This window comes from Oenanthe melanoleuca, chromosome Z (assembly GCF_029582105.1).
Source record: "Oenanthe melanoleuca isolate GR-GAL-2019-014 chromosome Z, OMel1.0, whole genome shotgun sequence".
Classification (NCBI taxonomy): domain Eukaryota; kingdom Metazoa; phylum Chordata; class Aves; order Passeriformes; family Muscicapidae; genus Oenanthe; species Oenanthe melanoleuca.
The window spans coordinates 74,187,603-74,210,680 of NC_079362.1; the positions used below are offsets into that span (position 1 = coordinate 74,187,603).

General features: G+C 44.2%; 1 protein-coding gene across 1 annotated transcript in view; it reads right to left on the bottom strand.

Annotated features, from left to right (window-relative positions):
* The window catches only part of LOXHD1 (lipoxygenase homology PLAT domains 1), a 133,605-nt gene that overhangs the window by 47,428 nt on the left and 63,099 nt on the right, over positions 1-23,078 (bottom strand). The window contains 9 exon segments of the mRNA XM_056514604.1: positions 515-638; positions 2,659-2,868; positions 3,643-3,797; positions 6,471-6,633; positions 10,945-11,061; positions 15,165-15,346; positions 20,584-20,712; positions 21,426-21,530; positions 22,796-22,944. Coding sequence (XP_056370579.1) covers positions 515-638; positions 2,659-2,868; positions 3,643-3,797; positions 6,471-6,633; positions 10,945-11,061; positions 15,165-15,346; positions 20,584-20,712; positions 21,426-21,530; positions 22,796-22,944 — 1,334 coding nt within the window.

A 23,078-nucleotide genomic window follows, 5' to 3' on the forward strand; every position in this document is an offset into this window, starting at 1 on the left:
GAACACAGAGGTAGTCAAAAAAAGGGTATATAGATCATAAACCCATAGAATCATAGAAAAGCAAGGTTGGAAGGGTCCTTAAAGTTCATATCATTCCAGCCCCCCTGCCATGGGCAGGGACACCCTCCCTAGACCCACACAACAGCTGCTGTGATGCACACTACGTGTGGTAAGGAAAAAGAAACCTGAGAAGTCCTAAAAATAAATCACATATAAATTCAAATTAAATAACATTTCATCTTGAAATACCATCTCGTTTAAGCCAAAGAAACAGTTTGGAAACACTGAATTTGCTGTGAACTTCATTGCTTATTCCACTGGTGAGGTCAGAGAGCTGCAGGGAAAGCAGCAAACGTGAAAACAAAAGCCCTGATCCAGCTTTCCCAGAGCAGCCACAGCACAAGGAAAGGAGAAATAATTTGTTGTTCTGCCTCTCCTTGCTCTTCAGCAGGATGAGCTGGAAGCCAGGAGCACACGGATGCATGCAACCAAACACTCAGGCACGAGCACTCACGTGAGCCTTCCTCTGCTGCCTTGACCAGGCTGGATTTTTTGGGCTCCTTCAGGTTGGCATTGCTGTCCTGGCTGGACACACTGAGAGAGGAACCATCCAGGCTGTTCCGCTCACCATCATAGCTCTGCTTGGGAGGCACGTTTGGGAGGGTGTGGGGAATAGAAAAGGTATGGAACTTTCAGAAAGCTGTGTGAAAACAAATTTCAGGATGGAGAAACAGGAGGGTGGTGAGGCTGAGCGCTCGTGCTGTCAGCTGTTCCCATGTGCTTCCAAGAATAACGTGACAAGAAATGCCTGTAGCTCCCCAGGTACCCTTTTGGTCAGTATAGCTTGAATAAATGTGACTTGTACTGGTGGTGTTTCATTTACTTCACTGGAAACCCTGACAGGCCATTTTGGATGTGTGTTACATTAAAAGAAAATATAATAGACCGAAGAGTCTTGTGAGTTGTGACCTTTTCTGTGCTACCTGTCTGAAATTCAGATCAATGGAGCAGTGCCAGAGCTCACAGAATCACAGAAGGGACCTTAAAGGTTATCTCATTCCAACCCCCCATGGGCAGGGACACCTTCCACTATCCCAGGTTGATCCAAGCCCCATCCAGCCTGGCCCTGGACACTTCCAGGGATCCAGGGGCAGCCTGTGCCAGGGCCTGCCCACCCTCACAGGGAACAATTTTTTCCTAACATTAAATCTAAACCTACTCTCTTTCAATCTGAACCCATATCCCTCTTGTCCCATCATGCCAGGTCCTTTTAAATTGTCTCTATTTTTCTTGTCAGCTCTCCTCAGGTACTGGAAAGCCACAGTTAGGTCACACTGAAGCTGCCTCCTCTCAGGCTGAACAATCCTAATTCTCTCAGCAGAGCTGCTCCATCCCTCTGATCCCCTTGGTGCCTCCTCTGCACTGGCTGCAGCAGCTCCACGTCCTTGTGCTGCTGGAGCCCAGGGCTGGAGGCAGCTCTGCAGGTGGGGTCTCACCTGAGCACAGGGGCACAGGGGCAGAATCCCCCCTGCCCTCTGCCCACGCTGGGGATCAGCCCAGGGCAGGGGGGCTCAGGCTGGGCAGGTCCAGCTCTCACCCACAGCACCCCCAGCTCCTTAGGAACAGGTCAAATATCATAAGAGGCAGAGTACTGCAAATCTGAGTGATGTGAAACACCAGCTGGGTTTGGAGAGTTACTGACAATGCATTTGGTGTCACTGCCCAATAAACGTGAGGTTTTTGCCACACTGTCAAATAATTAAAAAAAAAAAAAAGTGGAGTGATTAGTTTTTCCTCGTTAGGAATTGATATAAGCAACAGGGTAAGCCTGTCCACAAGCATTCATAGCATTGTGAGCTGCAGTTTTATGAGGCAGCATATGGCAACACTCATCCATGGTGTAACTCCTCTTACATCCGCTCTGCTGCCTTCAGGATGAGCCTGGGCCAATTCCATTGATGATCATTTTAGTGGTAACTGTCAATTAAAGCCTCTCTGTGTTTTGCAAAGTGGACTCCTTAAATAAAATGAACTTATAATCAGCTGCTTTATTATGTTTCACTGTATAGAAGTAAGAGAAGTCTATTAATCTTGTTTGCTAATTTTAATTAGAGCATGTACCTCGAATTCCAATTAGCTGCACCAGGCTGATAAGCAATAGAGAGAGTGCAAGTAGAAAGGACATTTCACTAAAAAACATTTGGTGCTTTGAGTGGTAGCAAAGAGAGCTGGCTTTTTACATCTGGCAGTGGTGGAATATGGATTTGGAAAGAAAATACAATCCAGTCCAAGTGAGTATGAAGTTGAAGGACCCAATATTTGGGTTGGAGGACTTTGAATAATGGGACCCATTACTAAGTTGCTTTGTGGGCATAGCGAGGACAGCAGCAGGGAAATGCTGTGTGAACTTCTAATCTGAAGGGTTCCACTTACACTCCTTGATTTTTCTGTTGAAATTACAAATTACAGAGCTAATGATAATGGGCTGAGAGTGGCCGTACTTTCAGCTCTTGTCTGAAAATCAGAAATTAATTTTGGATAAGCCAAAAGCCCTCTGAGTCTCTAATGAGCTGCCTTGGACTTCAGCCAGATATTCAAATTTTTTTTTTTTTTTTTTTAATGAGTAGAGGTGGAATCTGCTTTGAGCCCCAACTGTACCTGTTCATAAAGTGTACGCTCTATTTTTTTGTCTTCCTTCTTTTTAGAGAGCCAGCGCTCGCACAGGAAAACAAACGACTCCTCTGTGGTTTCATCCAGGATCTCCACTTTTTCCAGGAACCAGTCAGGACTGAACATACTATTGTCATGACGAATCTTGATCTTGTATAAGATGCCAAGGTCCACAGCCTGTATTGTGAACGTGTCCTCCTGCAGGGTGTTCAAGAGCAGTTGACTCTGTTATCAAACTCTCAACAGACCATCTACTGGAAAAATGCAAAAAAGGAGACTACAGGACACATATGTTTAAATTCCATATTGCTGGATGGCATTTGGATAAGAGCTTTGCAGAAGTCTATAGAGGGATATCTGTAAGCTAAAACTGTTTTAAAGTGTTTTAAAGCCTGCTTCTGCAAAGAGGGGAGCTGCAAGAAACACCACTTTTACAACCAGTTAGAATATTGAAATCCTGGAAGATTTTAAAGTATGCTTCCCTTTCTAATCCAGGTAGATTTGTATGAACAATCCAGATAAGTCTATCCTTGCCACCATTATATCCAAGTGACCCATGGGATGACCACAGAGCTTCACTTTTGGTGTTATTTTCCCAGATACAGCTGAAGTTTAAGTCCCATCAATTTAACAAGTTTTTTTGGTGAATTCCAACATGTACTGTGTACATCCACATGGTTTGCACAGGGACTGTGGGAATCTGCAGCTCACAGCTCAAGCCAGTTTCCATGACCAAGCTCATAATTTGTCCATCAGTGACTTCATAGGAACATCTGCCTGCTTGCTGCAGTGCCTGTCAGTTGTAATACCCAGCTGACAATCCATACAAAGCATTTTAAGAGGTAATGAATGTGGTAAATGGAATCAATCAATTCATCCCTCATAGGAAAACTCAGCCCATAAAGGCAGTCATCCACTTGATAGGTTAAAGACTGAGAAACAGAAAGTGTCATTAGCCCTTTGCATTTTTACCTGTCCTCTTTCAAACTTGTTGAAGTTTGTTTCGGATTTACTGAGTTTTCTCTCTCCCATGTCCCCCAGGTCTCCATAGATATTTAGGAAGACATTAGCATCTGTCCCAGCACCATAGATATCCCCAGTGAACACACTGATCTTGTATGTGTGAACTGCAGAAAGAAACAGAGATGATTTCTGGTCAGATGAAATATTAAGATCTGTGTTAGGTACTGAATTTACCTGAGAAAATGTTCCCCAGGTTTTCTCCTCATCACCTCTAGAGGTATTAAATCCCAAGTGGTTTTTCTTTCAGGTTTCTGATCCAAAGACTGGAGAATCCCTGGCCTGACATTTGCTGACTTTCCTTTTCTCCGTCTAGTCAGTGCTGTATGTTGCTTTGATCACACAGTTAAAAATGCAGAGAATCAGTGTGGTCATTACTGGATGGGAAGTCAATAGAGGTGAGGGAACTCAGCACCTTTTCATGGAGGCTCGAGGGACACACATCTGAGAACAACCCATTCAGTGCTGTGAATCCTTAGTACTCCATCTTCCATAAACAAAGACTGGGAATTCAGAAGTGCAATTACTCCAGGAGTCAATGGCATGTTTCTCTATAAATTCCCCAAACAGACAGAGAACAGGTTTCTGGGTCCTTTTGCTGAGAGAGTATTTAATTAAGGAAGGGCTGGATCTGTGCTGTTTAAGTACCCTTTCTCTTTCACTTGCTCAATGATGAGACAATAAAACCTCATCAAGCCTTTAGTAATGTGCTTTACTAAACCTGTTAAATACTCCTATTTTTATTTTGCTACTCTTCTCCCAATTATACGGGGAAAACAAACAGTTGCTGGAAGCATCCTCTCCAGGAAAACAATGTGGGTCTGTGCAAGTCTCTGATTATCCTGGTGGCATATGAGCCATGGAGAATGCCTCCCTGAAAATCCCAGGGCAATGCAAATGAGCAAGAGGCACAAAGTCTTAGTTAGGATTCTGTGTATGTTAACAGTGTTGAAGAAAATTGCTATATTGTCTTTTTCTTCTTCCACAGTAAGACAGACCCCATTCTGCTTTGTCATCCATGAAAGATTTCCATTGATTTCTCTGAGAAATGAATCAGAGTCATCACCTGAGAAAATCCACCAGGACTATGTGCATTGATGGATTTTCCTCTTCACATATGTCCTAAGAATTACAGCTTCATATTTGAGAGGCAACTGCTACTTTAGTAATGAAGGAAGCAATGCATATTGTCTAATTAGTCAATATATACCTCTTGGGTCTTTCCTTGTTAGTTCTAGAGTCCTCCAGGACAGCATATTATAAAAAAAAGATGATCCTCAGAATACCAGAGCTGATTTTTCCATCACTGTCACTTACACCATGTCACTGTCTAAGATGTATGAGGACTCACAGACATGCAAAAGATTTAATTATTGTCACAGATATTTTAGATCTAAAGCAGAAGTTCCCAAACTTAGCCCTAGCTCCACTCCAGAAGAAACTTTAAATTATCCAAAAATTCTTTTCTGTAGATTGTAAAAGTTGTTTTAAGCTTTGCCTTCAGAAGGAAAAGTGAGTCACCTAGGTTAATTAAAAATGGTAACTGATCCAAGGTAAAGCAACAGAAATTAACAAGTTAAGGAAAAATGTCATGCAGGCACCTAGATGTCATAGAAGTGTTGAATCATCAATTTGTTTGGGTTGGAAGAGACCTTTAAAGGCCACCCTGTCCAACCCACCTGCCATGGGCAGTGACACCTTCCACTAGACCAGGCTCATCAGAGCTCCAGCCTGAGCTCAAGAGTTTCCAGGAATGGGGCATCCACCACTTGTCTGGGTCACCCTTGCCAGTGTTTTTCCACTTAGTAATTGATTTTAGAATTGTCTTTGCCTCTGCAGGAAAAGAAATCTCCCATAACCTGCCATGTAGGAGGAAGGAGGACACCAGTCTTCCTTCCAGCAAGGCACCTCTTCCCTTGGCAATGGAAAACAATCCACATTGATTCCAGCCTGACAATGTTCTACAGTGAATGGAAGTCAGACTCTGAAAGAAAAGGAACACTGAGAGAACTTATTTTCTCAGTTGAATCATCTTGTTGCCAGATGCAAGAGTCAAGAATGAAAATGGCATCTGAATTTCTTTTGCTCTGCTCAGGATGAGGAAGTTCATGACCTCTCTCAAGGACTTAATGAGCTCTGGGTGAGAAAAGGAGATTATTTTCTAGAGGAGAAAGAGGTGCAAACAGCTGGGCATACAGAGAAGCAATGACTTTAGGGGTGAAATTTCAGGGTTTTTCACTTGCTTCAGCTACCAGTAAGGCCAAACATTGAGCATCACCCTTTTATAAGATTAACTCAGAACTGAATAAGAATTTTTTCTCCTCCTGAGGGGCACCTTAATGAGGTGAAGGTGGCAGCAGTGACCCAGGTTTCTAAAGGTTATGCATTTGTACGTGAAGGGCAGCAGGCAAAACAACTTTGGGAGGGAAGAGCAGCATTAATTAGGCTCAGAGGATAGGAAAGGAAGAGGCAGAGTGCACAAGACAGGTAAAATTGGGCAGATGAGTGAAGAGGCTAACACAGCTTGGAAGATGAGATGTGAGAATTTTGTTAGGCATCAAAGATGTGGAAATGATGGGTGTGGAAGGGTGCCTGTGACAGGTTCTTAAGAGCCTCACAGGAAAATAATGATGTTGTTGCACAGGAGTGCTGCAGGTGTGAGAGAGGCCAGAGAACAGGAAGGGAAAGGGAACAGTTGTACCAGCATGGCACTGAACCACACATCTGAATGTTTTATTCCAAAAAATCAGACAAATCATCCACTCCTAGGATTGTATTACCTTCTAGAGGGTCTTCAACTTCTTCCTCTATCTGCTTGAGTGTCCCATCCTTCAAGAGCTTTTCAGTAAAAATATCAGATGGCACCAGTTCTCTGACAGTCTCACCATCATCTTCAGACTTTGCAAGCCATCTCTCACATGGAAATGTGACAGTTTCTGAGCCCTGGAATACACATGACAGAGGAAATCTCTTCAAAACAACATGAACACACGCTAGAATTTCCCCTTTGAAAATACTCTGACATGCAGGAAAGGATTTTCAACTCATGAATGTGTGTGTGTGTGTAGAGGCAGACCTAAAATAGTACACAGAAATGTAATTTCTCCAGAAGGAGGACATCTGAGGAGTCTCAGAAGGAGCACTGAACATGCAGCAGGAAACAGGATTCCCAGTGGGTGTGTGAGAGTGGCTGCATGGCCCAGTACATCTCTGCCCTTCCCAGTATTAAAGCTTGTAAATTCCTAATCAGGACTGCACCATTCCTGCTGAAGCCATGCTTTACTGAGACTCTGCAATTCCTCCTCAACCCTTATTCAGGCAGCATTTTCTTTGAAGCCAATAGTGTGCTTTATTTTATTTTATTTTTTTTCCCTAATTTTTTTTCCTGAGTTCAATACTTCATGATTTCGCCTATAATTCTGTGACTCAAGCTGGGTCCCAGGCAACTCCCATACATGCAGTAAGAGGAGAAAAATACTGATTTAATTTTTGATCTTTTGTTTTGACTTCACTTTGGTGGAAACAAATATGATTTATATCATCAAACAGACAAAAACAATAGAGCATGTGTTTTCCACTTGGTAAACAAAATTAATCCCAGACTATTCATTAAGAACAGACTCCCATAAGGCCTCCAAGATGGTAAGATGCAGGCAGCTTTCTGCATACTGGGCACCCCAGGCTATGACTCCATGAAGAGAGGAGCATGAGCCACCATGCAAGATACAGAGGCCACAAGTCTGAATAGAAGAAAAAAAAAAAATAAAAAGGAAATCAGTTTTAATCTCACAGTAAATAAATACAGAAAAAAAATAAAAGGCCCTTTCTTTAGTGACAAGCTCATCATTTATCTCTCACCCTGCACAGGGGTTTCCTGCTCTCTTTCCAGCATACTGTGTGGTATCATTTTCACATATAACATACCAGTGGATGTTAACAGGATACCAGAAGGGTTTGGGTTGGAGGGAATCCTAAAGATCATCTGGTTCCAAACCTGGCCTTGGATACTTCCAGGGATCCAGGGGCAGCCACAGCTGCTCTGACAAACCTGTGCCAGGGTCTCACCCCCCTCACAGTCAAGAATTTCTTTCCAATATCTAATACCCTGCCCTCTGTCAGTGTGAAGCCATTCCCCCTGTCCTGTCCCTCCATCCCTTGTCCAAAGTCCCTTTCCAGCTCTCTTGTAGACATCCTTTATGAATAATTCCCACCTAAATTACTCTGCTATGATTACTTATCAAGCCAAAACAGAGCCTTTTCTTCACTACTTTTACTATTTAAATACTAAAAAACTAATATATGGTAAGGGAAAGGAATAGATCTCAGTGTAGCAATCTTGAGCATTGCTGTCACTGTTTGTTACAGAGCTGTGCTGCCTGGAACTGCAGGTCCTGCCCTCTCTGACACCATCACTGGGGAGGAATAGCTTGTGCACCCAAGAGCAGATGTGCACTCTGATCACAGCTGACCTGGAATGAACAGGTCACAGTGTCACCACACAAAGACCCCAGGGAAGCTGGTCTGTGAGAGAAGAACCCCTCCAAGGGGCTGGTGAGACTGTTTTGAGTCTGCAGCAGAATCACACTGCACAGCCCAAACCTTCTGCTGTTAATGAAACACCATTTTCTCCTCCCCTCTGCTGCTCCCGCAGCACTGCTGTTTAACCCCAGACAGAGATGTTTAACTCCATGAGGACAAAATGGTGTCAAAGAAAACCAGCAGCACTTCAGGTGATTTCACATCTTTCACTTACAAGTGCTGTTTGTGCTGTTCAAGCAGAGCACAGCACCTAATAATTCCTGGCCCCTCGTTTCTGCACTGGCTGTCTGATGACTTAACCTGCATTATCTCCCATGAACGCTGCTTATCTCCACACCTGCAGGCTGGGAAGAGGGGGCTTTCCAGAACGATGCTCCAGTGCTGGAGCTCTCTCCTCCTGATAGAGATCCCACTTCAGGCACATTCCTCACTGAAGCTTTCAGCAGCTCCTGAGCATTCATACAGCTGGCTGTATGTGCCACCCATGCAAACACTGTTTATTTGGTAATGAGATATCTAGGGACTCAGTGACAGCACAGTGGGGCATAATGTGCACTTACTGCAAGAGTTAATTGTGTCATTATTGATAATCACCGTGCCATTGCCACGGTTTTTACTGGGGTTTCCCTGTTAGTGATTGTGTTAATATTTAAGCGATGTAAAGTGCACTGGTTTATATCACCAACAGTAAAATCCTCTCGCAGCCCTGAACAGAATTTGTTTCATTAGAGCTTGAGTCTGGACCAAAGCTAGAAGTGTGCTAAAAGTCAGTGCTTTTCCCTTCTCCAAGTGGTAACAAATGAAATATAATTATCAAGTATAATTGGCATGCCAAGATGGTTTTTTCAGCGCGCAACAATCCTAGTTTCCTACCCTAGCGCTTTCAATTTAATCTGAAAAGTTACTGACCTCATTTTTCTTTTGCAGCTCTACAGATACATCTAGACACATCTTAGCAGTCTAATCAGGTAGCACAGCTTTTAGAAGCGCTGGCAGCATATTGCTATCCTGTGGCAGGTCATAATATCCTGCGGCTGATCAGCGGCATCATGCAGCGCTCTGCTTTCTTCTTTTTTCCCATGCCATAATCAAAAGATCAGCAGAATTGTAAATCTCTCCATTCCCAAGTCGCTCAGGGCTTTCCTCCCTTCATCCACCTTCAGGTTTCTCCCCACCTGCCCTTCAGAGCTGCTGCAGTGACTGAGGAGGGGGTGCAGCCCTGAGCCTCCCTCTTGGCAAACTGAGGAGCGCCCAGGACAGAGCTCCCAGGCACTTCCCAACGTGCTCAGTGTATGAGGCAGCCCAGGAATCCCTTTCCCCTTGGTTTCCACACATCTGGGTGTCCCCCTCTCCATCTTCTCCAGCCTGTGACCAATAGCAGAATCTCTGAAAACAATGTATGCCTGTTTATTAACTTGACGAGGCTAGGCAAGGGTTAGGCAATACAGAGAGTCTGTTAATGTCAGACTGGCAAAGAGGAACAATCCAAGGGTATTGACTTGTGAAGAAGCTTGTTCAGGAGGATGGAAAAGGCACACAAGAGGGGACCTTCTCACTCTGCACAACTCCCTGACAGGAGGTTGGAGCCAGGTAGGGGTTAGGGTCTGCTCCCAGGAAAAAAGGGATAGGAGGAGAGGAAATGGCCTCAAGGGGCACCAGGGAAGATTTAGACTGGATATTGGAAAAATTTCTTCCCAGGAAGGGCTATCCAGCCCTGGCACAGCTGCCCAGGACACTAGAGAAGTCCCTGTCCCTGGAGAGATCTAAAAGCTGTGTGGATGTGGCCCTTGGGGACGTGGGACAGTGGTGGCCTTGGCAGTGCTGGGGGAAGGGTTGGACTTGGTCTTGGAGTTCTTTTTCAACCTAAACAATTCCATGATTCAGTGGTGAGGAGGGTTCAAGGAAGATGTGTGAGTTGATTGTGTAGCAAAGAGGATAAAGCATAGTCTGTAAATTTTGAAGGAGGGAGCAAGATGAGATGTGGGCTCACCATGAAGCTGTTTTAGATCTTGGTATTAGAAGTCACCTGAGGGGAGATAAAAACTGACATCCCTTTGGAATAATCCTCAGGTCTACCCCAATGCAGCTACTGCTCCAATTCTGGACTGGCCCTGAAGAGGTGATTTTCTTTTGAATATCCCCACAGCCAGACTCATCCCTGTTGCTATAGCCAGCATCTGAAAGCAGGGCTGAGGAACACTTTCTTACATGGACAGGATCAAGGTGACCAATCTGACTGTACTGTGTTAATCTTGTCCACACAAACCCCATAAAATCCTGTCATCTAACTTGACTTTGTTACCATGGCTCAGGGAGTTGCACTGAGAGGCATTTTGTACTGTCTCCTTGCATTAATTCTTCCAGAATTAAGGGACTGATGAAATTGCCAGTGTTTGGCAACAATACTTTTTTTTAAATTTTGAAATAGTACACCCACTTTCCACTTCCTTCCTTGTGATCCCTCAAAACAGCGCTGCACACGAGAACAAGAAGCTTTAAAAAAGCAATTATTGCAGAGCCTTATCATCACCATTTGAAGAACAAAACATGGTAACACATGTTTGTTGTCCCCAGATCCCCAGGCTCCAGCACGTTCGCTTAGCGCGCATCGCTCTTCGGGGGAGTCATTTTCTGCTGTTAATCACTTTGTACACAGAAGATGCAGTCTGGGGGGTGGAAGTGGCTCCTGGGGGTGTGCTGGGGTCCACAGCCTACCTTCCCATTTGGCAGCAGCCTCCGAATGGTGACACGGTCCAAGTGCCAGCCCGAGTTCAGCCCCCCGCCCTTGTGTCCTATGCGGATCTTCTCGATGATGTCGCCCACGTCCTCCAGCTGCACAACAGCAAACAAACAAGCAAACACCACCAAACAGCACCAAAACAAAACAAAAACTAAAAAAAAAAAAAATTTAAAAAGTGAAATATTACGGCATGAGCAGGTGGTGACTTTTGAGACAAAAATTCTTTACCTTATCTCATGTTTCATTTCAGGGGGTTTGAAGTCCTGGGGGGGGGGGGAATATATTAGTGCTGATGTCAATTGTAGAATCATGAAATAAAATCTTAGAATGGTTTTCATTCAAAGGGACCATAAAAATCATCCAGACCTTCCAGCCACGGGCAGGGACACCTTCCACTAGATCAGGGTGTTCCAAGCCCTGTCCTTGAAGAATTCCAGAGATGGAACAACCACAGCTTCTCTGATAAACCTGTGCCAGGGCCTCATCACCCTCACAGGGAATAATTTCTTCCCAGTATCCCATCTAACCCTGCCTTCTGGCAGTTTAATACCATTGCCCCTTTTTCTATCAACTATTTGTCTATATAAAAAGTCTCTCACCCTCTTTTATATAAGTTCACTTCAGGCCCTGGCAGGGGCTCTGAGCTCTCCCTGGAGCTTCTCTTGTGCAGCTGAGCACCCCCAGCTCTGCCAGCCTGGCTCCAGAGCAGAGGGGCTCCAGCCCTGCAGCATCTCCGTGCCTCCTCTGGAGTTATGCCCTAATTCGCATTTTGGCTAAAAGTTTCCCCTGGACTTCTGCTCCAAAATGGAGAAAACCTTGCTCTGCACAAATTGCCCACCACATGAGACAGGTCTGTTTGTACAGGCACAATCCTGTTTCTCTGCATGAGTGGGAATGAAGGCAATTGCCTGAAAATTCTCCTTGTACTTGGCACTGCAAAGGCAGCACCTCGAGTGCAGTGTCCAGTTCTGGATCCCTCAATTCAAGAAGGACATGGAAGGGATGGAGCGTGTCCAGAGAAGGGGCTGGAGCCCCAGGAGAGGCTGAGGGAGCTGGAAAGGGGCTGAGCCTGGAGAAAAGGAGGCTCAGGGGGGACCTTGTGGCTCTGCACAACTCCCTGACAGGAGGGGACAGCCGGGGGGATTTGGGATCTTATCCCAGGGAACAGGGACAGGAGGAGGAGAACACAGTCCTAAGCTGTGGGGAGGATTAGTTTGGACATTAGGAAGAAGTTCTTCACAGAAGGGACGATTAGACATTGAAAAAGGCTGCCCAGGGAGGTGGTATAGCCACTGTGCCTGAAGGTCTCCAAGGAATGACTGGCTGGGGCTCAGTGCTCTACTCTGTTGACAAGGTGGGATTGGTTATAGGCTGGGATTGATCTCACAGGTCTTTTTCAGCCTAACTGATTCTCTGATTCTATGAAACTGCAGTGCAGCTGCATCCTAAATTGCTCTTTTTAAATCACTTTCTTTTTCAAACACTTGTGTGCACTCTCTTAATACTGGAAGAAGAACTTTGAGGTCAAAGTACTATACAAACAGCCTGGCATTTTATATTATCTCTCCTCTTCTGACACAGAATACTAATGCCATTCTCAGAAAGCCAACAGGATGACTACCTTATGAAGTTGATACTGGGTTTTTATGCCTCACCTTATAAATTGATTAATTTGTTACTAGTGCATTGCATTTAATTCACTTCCCTTTCAAAGACTTGAACAGGAAAAAATTGAAATTTGCTCCTAAGCATTAGCTTTTGGTTATTCCAGTGCATAGCTGACCTTCAAACACCCAAGGCTGGTTTCAAACCCTTGCCTGTAGCACACGGAACTTTCCTTCTGTCCTTGGGGCCTTAGAGTCTTATTTTCTTGGAAAATGTGATAAAATGGAGCATATCAATTTGCATCACTGGAGACTACTCCCTTCTCTCCCCAGCCATACAGAATGAAAGACAGCAGTGGTTTTAGAAGGCTCCATAAGTCAGCAAGGCTGCACTACCCCAGGAATCCCCACTCTGAACAAGCTGGGTTTGGCTCCATCAGCCCTGCTCCAAATTTAGACAGCACAAGATTCACTGCAAAATAATTAAACGATCCAAACTCATCTCTAAAACTCACACACATGCACACAAGCATACATTAGGGAAAAATTATTTTTCCTCTTTTGTCCTGTCCAAATAGTAATCTTTCAATGAGACTTTTAATCAATACATAGCAATAAAATGATGCTTGAGCAGTCAAGATCCATGTTAAAGAAGAAGTGGGTTTTACCCTGCTGTAGGCATCTCCAGCAAATCATCACCTGGAAGCACAGCTAAGAGCAGTTCTTTAATGTCCTGTGCCTCTTTTGCAAAATACGAAATGATAGAGGCAGGTAAAACCACAAAGCAAACAGACAATTCCCAGTTTATGTTTTCTGAAACCCCCCAAATAGTTTTTAAGGTCTGTTGAACTCCAAATTATGGCTCTATGCAAGCAGGTGAAAGAAAAATATATTTTGCTTTCTTCCCATCTCCTGCAGAAAGAGGAACTGGTGAACTGAGAATGAAGTTTGGGGACAGGTTAATATGATGTTATAAATTGGTAGAACACACTGCATTTTCTCTCACTTAATCTAAGAAGAGTACTGATGTTTCAGATTCCACCAAAATTGAAATAAATCTTATGTAATAAAGTCTTAACCAGAGCACTCAGTTTAAGATTTATACCTGTGGATTAATGCAATCTCTACTATGAAAAATTGTGTGGAAACTCCACTGAAATAAGTCTTATTCTTTGTTTTAAAGGAATCACACTGGGGATTTATTTTATGATTCATGACATATAACAACAATGTGGGCTGCAAGTATTTCAACTTGTAAAAAGAATTGGTTTAAAATTTCCCTTCAATTACAAAAACAAGCCAGACTCAAAACAGAGGGAAGCTGTAACATCCTCTATGAAGTCAGCACTGGCGCAACCAGGAAGGGAAGGTAAGGGCATGAAGCAGCATCAACAGGATGAGCTAGAGCAGGTCTGCCTGTATTTTTTGCCTCTTACAAATTCTCAGCAGTGGGAATATACTGTGAGTAGGAATTGCTTAATTCTGTGGATGTAAATGAGCTCACTCTTTGATGTGCTCTGGTTTACTATTTGCATACAGTTGTTCAAACACTTCAGGAAATACTCGTTAAGATCTTTCAAAAAGTTTGCCTGGGTATTCAAAAATCACATTGTCTACAGGAAAGAAATGGTTTCTCTGCCTGAGGGTACAGAATAAAAAGCATTATGCTTCTGTTACAAACTGCAGGAGAATCACAGAACACCCTGAGCTGGAAGGGACCCACAGGGATCATCCAGCCCAGCCCCTGGCCCTGCACAGACACCCCCAAATCCCACCCTGTGCATCCCTGGAGCAGTGTCCAAACTCTCCTGGAGCTCTGGCAGCCTCGGGGCTGTGCCCATTCTTGGGGAGCCTGGGCAGTGCCCCAAACCCTCTGGGGAAGAACCTTTCCTGAAATCCCACCTAAACCTGCCCTTCATGCTGTTTCTCAAGTCCTGTCTGCTGATGAGTGTGCAGAGATCTGTTCCTGCCCCTCCTCTTCCTCTCATGAGGAAGGTGGAATTGTGATGAGGTCTCCTGTCAGTCTCTTCTCCTCCAGCTGAACAGACCAAGTGCCCTCAGCTGCCCCTCACAGCTTCCCCTCAAGGCCCATCTCCATCCTGTGGCCTCCTTTGGACCCTCTCCAACATCTTCATGTCTCTTCTTCTATTGTGGCACCAAAAGTGCCCTCAGCACTCGGGGTGGGGCTGCCCCAGCCCAGAGCAGAGCAGCAGAGACTGAGGTGGGTGAGACCAGAGAGGAGCAGAGCAGGGCTGGCACATCCTGCTCAAGATTTCCACTCCTGCTGTCATTTTGGAAATGACCTCTGTCCCCTCCTGAGCCTGGAAACACATCCTTGATCCAGTGGAGCTGAGAGGAGGGAGGGGCAGGGGCTGACCTGACCTTTCTCTTTTGGGAAAGGGCCAGCTTTACCAAAATTTTGGTCTCATTTTGTGACCTCACACACCTTTCCATGACTTATCTCAGGCATTGAAGCACTTTGTGTTGATGAGATAAATCTGATGGCTTCACAGCACAAGAGCAGAGAGGACTGAGGGTGTCTATTCCTGACCATTTCATGCTCCCCAAGGCTCCCCATGCTTCCATCTTACCTCCACGATGAACTGATTCACCGAATTCCTTTCAAAATACATCCTTTGCTCTCTCTTGTTGAGGCACAGGGATTTTTGCTGAGTGCAAATCCCATCACTTCCATAAAGAACAATGAAGACATCTGCATCCGTGCCAGCTCCAAAAATATCACTGGTGTACACTGTGATCTCGTAAGGAACAACTGGTTTAGGAAATGACAGAAAACAGAAACAAGCCAAAAGGAGTTAGGAGCCAGCATAGCAATGCTCCTAAGGAAAAAAATTAATGAAACAAAAAATGAGTTCTAAATTTCAACAATGAAAGAAGCAATCACACAGTTGTGGTCAGTTAAATTATCAAGTTGGTCAGTCTTATTGGAATCCAAAGGAATTTCCCTTTCATAAGGAAATTCCTTTCCTTTATAAGGCAAATCAACCTTGATATGTGTTCATGTAATGAGTTTTTAGGTTAATCAGATGACATTCAGTACACCTGCCCATCCAAAATTACTAAAACAAGATTTATTTCAACAGCTCAAGTCAAAGCAAAACATGAATTCACAAATTTTTGAGCATTTAGGAAGATGGATGAAGTTAAGACAACTGGAGGCAGTGAAAAATATTCAAGATAGTATTATTGATCAAAAAGTCCTAATATTTCCATTACTAAACATATGAGAAAAATCCATCACAAGGAAGTTAATAATGCCTCTGTTCCATTTTTCAGCTGGTACCACCTCCCCTGAAACACTGAGTCAAACAGGTTAAATTACAACCCAGACCCATGGTGAATGCAGAACAGTAGTGTTCAATACCATAAATACTCTCCTATCCTTTTCCTGTGGTTTCTCCAGAGTGTCCCATGACCCCAAAATCTGATGCCTCCTTTTGTTCTATTCTATCTTCACAGCTTCTCAGTCCTGAGTCCTGCTGGATTATGACTCAGACTTGCTCAGGAATAAGGCTGACCCAGGAATATGGGAACAGGGCTGTTCCTGGCTCTGCTATGGACTTGCTGAATATATCCTCAGTTTTCAGGGTGAGGTGGGTTTAGCTCACAGAGTAAGAAACAGGTTAAGATGCCTGCTCATCAGACATGTGTATACATCTCCAGGTGTAATCAAGAAAGAAGAAACACTTAATTAAGGAATGAAGGCATTTTCCTTGGGATTAGCTGAATCACTCCCCAAATCCACCCTCTGGATGACCAAATAGCCATGATGGCAATTCAGACACCCCACTGCCACGGGCGCATGTCAGGTCTGCCATCTGGCAAGGTTATCCTGTCCCAAACCCCTTTAAATCCTTTCTGAAATAAAAACTCCAGGTAAGGCCTGGGCATCCCTGAACAGCTGCAGGGACCTGTCCTGCCTCAGGAAGACACTTTCCTCAGTCCCACTGTCCATAAGCACAGCCTTCAACACCAGGATCCTGCCACCATCTGCTCCCGGCCATCCCTCTCCCATACATCCCTAAAAACCTTCCATCCTTTCCCATCCCTCTCTACAATCTTCTCAGCTGTCATTCTCATCCTCCTGCTCTGCCACATCTTCAGTAGTTTTTGGTCTTTACATCAGAGCAGCTTGCACTGTGTTTCAGACCCATCATCTGTGTTAGGGTAGGGAAAAGGCTCCCAGCCCCACCTCTGTTACTGTTGGAGTAACTCTGATTATCCGTGTAAGAGACTAATCATTCTTTAAAAGCTCAGGCTCTCTAAATACAGCTCTTAGGAGGCCACAGATGAAGTTTTCTTCTACAGAGAGTCAGCCTGGAGATACTCCATATTCTCCCTGCCCAACCCAGTGAAATCCTCTCTGCTGTGCTGCAAGTAAACTGGAAAAATTTCTCCAGAAGAAGGTGGAAAAAAAAATCCTGGATATCAAAAATGAAAAAAAAAATCACATACTATGTGTTATGAATTAAAAATTATCCTCTCTGCTGAAGGCCATAGCACTTGCTCTTGTTGCTTGAATATTAACATCAGCTTAGAACTGAATCAGCAAAGCAGTGCCCTAACAAGGTCACCAGCAGCACAACTTTCAGCTGTCAGATGCCCATTTCATTTACATGGCACTTTTAAAGCTGCATCCCCACAGGGATGATTTTAATTGGGCTGTGGATGACATGTTTTCACCGTGAAACAATTCTGGCACGAGTCATCATAAAACAATTCGAGCTGGTTTAGTTACCTCTGGCAATCTGAAACCCACAGGTTAATTGTTAGGAAACCAGAATGTGGTAAACAGCACAGTGGGGTGGTTCAAGTGGTGAAAAAGCCTAAGCTGACAGTGGGCCTGGTGCAAACTGTTTGCCAGAGAGGCTGACTGCTTCCAAAGGCTGGATGTGGACTGCTGACAAAAAACAGGATAACACAATCTGTGTGCTCAAAGGCACAGCATGGCAGAAGCTCCTGCATCATTGAAATATTCAGAGCTGTTAATAAGCTATATAGCCAACTTCTGCATCAAAATATATATTGATTGGGATAACATGGGGAAAACAGAAGAGAAGCATGTATTGGGTCTGGGTTATATTCACTCCTGTAAAAGGTATCACTGCCTCTATTAATGAATTTATTTTTTCAGACACAAAGACATGGAATAACGTATCCAGCTCTGGGATCCCCAACCTAAAGAGGATGTGGATGTGCTGGAGGGAGTCCAGAGGAGGCACAGAGATGCTGCAGGGCTGGAGCCCCTCTGCTCTGGAGCCAGGCTGGCAGAGCTGGGGGTGCTCAGCTGCACAAGAGAAGCTCCAGGGAGAGCTCAGAGCCCCTGCCAGGGCCTGAAGGGGCTCCAGGAGAGCTGCACAGGGACTGGGGACAAGGCATGCAGGGACAGGACACAGGCAATGGCTCCCAGTGCCAGAGGGCAGGGCTGGATGGGATATTGGGAAGGAATTGCTGGTGGGAGGGTGGGCAGGCCCTGGCACAGGGTGCCCAGAGCAGCTGTGGCTGCCCCTGGATCCCTGGCAGTGCCCAAGGCCAGGCTGGATGGGAATTGGAGCAGCCTGGGACAGTGGAAGGTGTCCCTACCCATGCCAGGGAGTGGGACTGGATGAGCTTTAAAGTCACTTTCAATTCTGTGGATCTACTTTTTCTTCCATTGGGCTGACAAAAGTGCAGAAGGGAGCAAAGAGAATCCTTTTTTCTGTTCCAGAAAGTTTGGATAAAGAAAGTTAGACATCAGAAATTAAAATACCTTGGTCAAAGAATGGGTGAAGCACAAAGACATGACAGTGGCAGATCCTCTGAGAAGAAATTATTTCAGCTTTCAGACTGCAGGGTATAGAGCTCTGGACATGGGAGAGACCTTCAACATGGACCACTGTCTTCATAATAATAAAAAAAAGAGGCAAAACCAGCTGATGGCCTTCTGTGTGGTTATTCCCACAACTATTTGTGAAAAAGGAAACTAAGGCAGATAAATGTAGTATGGGCAGCTCTAAATTTTGATATTTAAATAAAAAACTGCAAGCAGTAAGACGTTTGATGCCTTCACTGCATTCACTGGGGATGAGAGGGGAGATAACCTCAGTGCGAAATTTTTTAGCTCTTCTCATGAATGACCAAGGAAGAACCTGTCAGGAAATCAACTCTCAGGTGTCAGACCTCATCCCTCATCACTGTGACATCCGAGCCAATGTAAGGAAAACGTGGTTCTGACAGCACCCTAATGGTGAGCAGAATTTATCAACCACTTGAAGCAGATCAGAGAGACACAAGTCAAATACAGCTCAAGGGCTGCTCTCTGCACACTGTCAAAGATGCTTAAGAGAGAGGGGCTTGAGAAGGGAGAGGGCTGCAAAGTAAGCAAAATGTTTAATTTATTTCAGGAAAACCAAGCTATCTGATCCTCAGTGTTCTGAAACAGGTAAATAAGTTTCCAGAACTAAAGAGTTTGAGCTGCCATAGCAGACTTGAGCTTGTACTCAGAAGGAGCTGAGTTGGGGTAATGTTTACTCAAAACATTAATTTGGAGGGGAGGGAAGAGTAAGGAAAAATTGGAGAAGACTAAAAGAGGCAGACTGGTGCAACACTTCTAGAAAAGCTAAAGAAACTCTTAACTCTAAAGAAACTCTAAAGAAACTCTGTAAGAGGGTCTTTCAGCAAGAGATGGGTGTGCAGTGCCAAAGGCACTGGCAGAACTAAGACTTGGAAACAAGACCAGAGTGTCTGCTTTGGCAACAGAAATGGCAATATTAGAATGGAGCAAGATCAAAGGGAAACTGGAGACAAGGAAGACAGCTTGGAATGAGCAGAGGACTTGGAGGGGATGGGGAAATAGGAAGAAAAAGACAATCATCCACATCCATATGACTTCTAATGATTCTCTGATTTGGCAAATACAGTAAATGTTAATCTACTGCATCCAGAGGAACCTTCTTGCAGTAATTTGAATAGCTGGCATGTGATCTACTTATAAATTTTCCAAAGCCAGTTCAAGGGAGAGGCAAAACCTATAAAACTGCATGAGGCAGTGAGATTTTATCTTCTGTAATGAGGGGTGTATGCTGGGGAAATGTCATTGCGCTCACATGGGATGTACTCTACTGTCTGCAGTTCTGCAGGGAAGATAATTCTCTCAGTGGCTCCATCATCCTCCAATTTATCCAGCCAGCGGCCACACGGGAACTTGAGGCACTGTCCCAGGGATGGGGCATCAATCTCCACCCATTCCAGAAACCAGCCAGTTGAATTACCTGTGGTGCAGAGATAACAGTGAATAACCCACAAAGCCTCTGCAGACAACAGCAAATGAATCACTGCACGCCAGAGCTCTGGGAAATAAATCTTTCTGTCTTTTGCCAAAGGGAATGTAGAATATATGGTGTAAAGATGGTTGGATGCAATTGCCCAGGACTGAGGTAAAGTGCTTCACATTTCTATAAGTGTCAGGCTAAAGATGTGCACGTGGAAATGTTAATTACTGCATCACTTTTATCAATTGGCCTCTTTCATAACACAGAGCAGTTATTAACAAACCTGTGCCTTGGTGACCCATAGGAGAAGAGATCCATGCATAGCTCCACTGCCTCCCTAGTTTGTAGCAGATACACAGAATTCTGTCTAAAAAGCAGGCAAGGCTTGATGTTCAAAATACCACTAAAAACTTAATAAAGATGTCTATGGGTGCCATGCAATAAAAACAAATACTGGGTGTAGTGATATCTATGAAATCTCCCTAAAGATGTGGCTGTAGAACTATAAAGACTTGCAGAGGGAGAGGGTGCAAAGCTACCTGCGAGTTGACACCACTGAGCTCCTAGTGTCCCATGGGAATGGAATCAGCAGCAAAGATAGTAGCAGCAACAGCCAAAGTGACAGCAAGGATCTGTCACCAAAAGGTAAATTACATTTGGGGTCTTGGAGGCAGGTTATTTTATACAGCAATGCGCCCAGTGCACTAGAAACACTGCATTACAAAGCAGATTATCTTACCTTTATTGTCATGGCCTATCTTGATTTTTTTCAGGTCTCCAATGTCCACAGACTCCACTGTAAACTCATCTACCTTCCCACTCTCAAATTTGTTCTTGTTAATCTTTGAGGCCTTTAGGCTGACTATCCCTGTTGTGGCGATGCAAAAGGACATTGTTCAGCATGTGAAACAAATCCTCTGGGAATGTCAACAGTGGAACGAGGGAAGGGCTAAAATGCAAAAATTGGCTTTTCATCTCAAGATCTGAGCTTTGTCCCTCCCCCTGAGCCCAAGTCTGTATCAACACCCAAAATATACAGAATTCCTTCCTTGGATGATCCTCTGGCAGTGCAACAGGGATGATGCTGTCGTGCTGTGCTGGCAGCTAAAGAAATCAGTGCTACCCATCAGTTCCCTGTCACTCTCACAGGCACCCCAGCCACTGCACACACAGCTCAGCTGCTTCCAAGAGGATTTGCTCATCAGCTGATTAAATACTTCTGGGCCACTCAAAGAGGCAGAGGAGGGTTGGGTTTCAGGAGCATGCTGATTCATTGCTGAGGAAAGCAAATCATCCAGTGCATTCACTACTCAATAATGTAGTTCCAGTCAACTGTGCTGTTTCTATAATTGAAATTAAAACCTTTAGACCAGCAGCTGGTGCAAATCAGCATTGCAAAGTTTGGCAGTGATTTACAGCAGCTGGTGCCCAGCTCCAAGTTACCACGATGTGTGCACCGACTGCGAAGTTGCACTAAAAGGACTGAGAAGTGGGTATTGAGGAAATGAAAAGAAACCATGGCCTGTCTTTTCAGGTATCAAACAGGGAGTTGCTATCCTTTTCCAGCATTTGAAGCCATACCTGTATCATCTTTATTTCCATAGAGTATGATGAAAACATTGGCATCTGTCCCAGCATTCTTCTTGTCCCCAGTTTTCACTTTCACAGTGTATGTTGTTGATTTAGCTGCCAGATAAAAAAAGTGTGAGTTCTGACCAGGAGTTAACTCTACTTTTCCTTGCATAAATGTGTGCTGGGTTTGAGTTTTGTTTTGACTGAAATTTGCTGTAATTTCTGATTCCTGTTCTATGCTCTGGTAGCCCTTGAGGTGAGCTGAGTTATCTGGTCTTACTGCTCCAGTCACTCAGTGCATTGCCTGCATATCTACACGTAATAAATGTGCTCAAGCCTTCCCATTTGCTTCTGGGGAACCTCTAATCCCCCTCAAAGCTGCCTCTGACTGTAATGTTTCATTAAAAAAATCCACATACCCCCCCTTTATTTCACTGGCATCAAATAGTACATGTGCATATAACACATACCAGAAAGTGAGTACACTGACATGTACAGCTCATATGCCCAAATACATCTTTCAGAAAAGCATGAGTAGGGATGTTTCTACTGCACCATCATCTAGAAAACACAGTTAACTCAAAAAAATCTAATGGGAAAGTCTAATATGGTCTTGCCTCAGCTGCTATAACCTCAAGATTTCCAAAATGTAATATTGACTCTCTAACTGGACATATCTTCCCAAGATGTTGGTTAACCTTCTGAACCAACGGGATAAACATTTTGTGGAGCTTTTTGACTGCACAGCTTGCAGAAATTATTCATGTGTTCCAAAGCATCTGAGGGGGAAATGGGGGAAAGTTTAAAACCTTTCACTGGTTATGAAACCAGTGAAAGTGTTGGGCACTCAGCACCTTGCAGGATCAGACCCAGGAGTGTGTCACTTCTCTGTGGTTACCATGCAAATTTATTTACAAGTGAGGAAAAGTTATTTCCAAAGACAACTGGTACAAGCAGCAAGATGGAAAGTGAGATAAATTTAGATCCCTTCTCTTCTTCTGGGTGTCTTTTCTCTCTGCTCAGTTTCACATTGGAACATTTAACCATTTCAGTCCATGATGTGAAATGAATGAGATTTATTCATTAGATATTAGCAACCAATGTGCATTTCAGTTCAAAAATTATGGCTGAACATATTATCCTTCTTCCTAACTTTGTCACGTTGGGTCCAATCTTGCAAGATGATTAAATAAACTCTTCAGAGTCTGAAACACACTTGACACTTCATTCACACCTGAAAATTTCATTTTGGGGCAAAATTACTCACAACCCAGTGAGTAACTGCAACTGCTAGCTGCTAATGCCCTTGACAGCACTAACAACCTGGTTCCTTTCCAACCCCACACTGGAAGAAATACAGAAAAACATGTATATTCCACCTTTCTGTTCCAGGCCCAAAGTTGCAGGAGACTGGCCATCATTTTCTGAATCTTTCTTTACGAATGCTTCATCCACTGGGACCAGCTCCCTGGCAACCTGACCGTCGTCTTCCTCGACTGCCAACCACCGCTGGCAGGGGAAGTAATACCTGCAAAATGACAGCACTGCTTACACAGGACTTCACAGGCTTTCATGAATAAACAAGGACAGATCAGAGGCCACTTGATGGAAAAAAAAAAATAAAACAACAAGATTACTCAAAGCTGAGCAGTACATCTGTTT